The 1,456-nt window shown below is 52.7% G+C and overlaps 1 protein-coding gene across 4 annotated transcripts in view; it reads right to left on the bottom strand.

The window, feature by feature from the left end:
• Positions 1-1,019, bottom strand: part of efr3a (EFR3 homolog A (S. cerevisiae)) — a 24,013-nt gene extending 22,994 nt beyond the window's left edge. The window contains exons 1-2 of one of the 4 annotated variants that reach the window (XM_078099963.1): positions 889-1,019; positions 127-195 (exon numbers count right to left, since the gene is read on the bottom strand). In XM_078099963.1, the coding sequence (XP_077956089.1) occupies positions 127-136 (10 nt within the window). In that variant the 5' untranslated portion in view covers positions 137-195; positions 889-1,019. Of the gene's footprint in view, positions 1-126; positions 479-888 lie in introns of those variants that run through there. The other 3 variants (XM_078099964.1, XM_078099967.1, XM_078099966.1) reach the window with 3 other exon arrangements.
• Positions 1,020-1,456: the final 437 nt, after the last annotated feature.

Genomic DNA, 1,456 nt, shown 5'->3' with positions numbered 1-1,456 from the left:
ACAGGGAGTCAACACACACACACACGCACACACACACACACACACACACACACACACACACACACACACACACACACACACACACACACACACACACACACACAGTCACGCGCGCGCGCGGCTTACCGGCTGGCATCCTGCTGCTGGCGGCTTCAGTTAGCCTCCATGTAGCTTCTCCTTCCGCTCGGCGGGCACCTGGCACCGGAACCACGACCCGTTAAAACACTTCACAAGCCGCGGAGCCCGGTTACCGGGCGGGGGGGGGGGGTGAGGAGGGGGGGGGGGGGGGGGCGTCACTAACCGACCGTCCCCGCGGACACAGAGCGTGAGAAGCTAACGGCTAACGCCCCTGACTACAGTGCGAACCCCCGCTGCGCCGCTCGGAGGAGGCGGAGGTGAAAGTGACGGTCTGACATACCTGTGGGTTCACAGCAGCGGGCTCACTGCGACACTTTACCGCCCCGCCCCCTGCTTTACGGCCGCGGCCAACGCGGAAGCGTGTGTGTGTGCGCGTGTGTGTGTGTGTGTGTGTGCGCGCGCGTGTGTGTGTGTGTGTGTGTGTGGGCGCGCGCGCTGCGGCGGCTGAGGCGCATTCAGGTACAACAGAGAGATTTACTGGACGGTAATAATTGGGATTAATGAATAACTAATAATGGAAATGTGGTGGGTTAAACAATGGTTGTAATAAAACTGTGAACTGGAATTAAAACTTCCTTATTTTTGTCACTCATTTATTTAATTATATTATATAATATCCAATTACATTATTATCTTATACAAATCTTATTTTGTTTTATAATATACCTTTAATTTGTTATTTGTAAATGTATTGATTATATTATGTGAAATGTTGACAAAGTAGCCTAAAATGCGAATGTGGATCCTCACCTCGGTTCTGCTGTGGTTCACCGGCTCGCTGCCGTGACGTGCCGAGTCCGTCACTCACTCACGTGGTGTTTAACCGGATCGCATCGCACACACAGACAGTGTAACTAAGGAAACAAATCGCTAATGTCGGCACGGGGGACACGATGCCACTGCCGTCCCCAACGGGACCAAGGAAAGTAAAAAGTGTCCCTCACAGCCGACAAAGGAATGTGTGAGAAAGTGTGGCGGCTGTTTAAGCTCTTAAGGACCTTTGCTGCTCCGTCCAGGACTCAGAGCCGATTAAAGGCTTTGGTGCCACAGATGGACTGAAACGTGAAAACACACACTAGCAGATCCTGTTTGTTTAATCACTCCAAGGCAGCCACGTCCTCCCTGGAGACCTCCATCACCATCCGAGAGAAGATGGTCTTCTTCTACAGTCGGATTCTGGTGACCCCTGATGGCCTCGTGCAGGGTTCACCAGGACCCCCTTCAGCGCTGGTCCACAGGGACCACCAGAGTAAACACCCACTTTTGAATTCCATCTTCTCCGCCCGACACTCACAGCCAAGGAATTGTGGATTTAACA

Source organism: Gasterosteus aculeatus, chromosome 3 (genome assembly GCF_964276395.1).
Source record: "Gasterosteus aculeatus chromosome 3, fGasAcu3.hap1.1, whole genome shotgun sequence".
NCBI lineage: Eukaryota > Metazoa > Chordata > Actinopteri > Perciformes > Gasterosteidae > Gasterosteus > Gasterosteus aculeatus.
The sequence above is the reverse complement of the archived record's forward strand: the minus strand, read 5'-3'. Positions and strand labels throughout refer to the sequence as shown.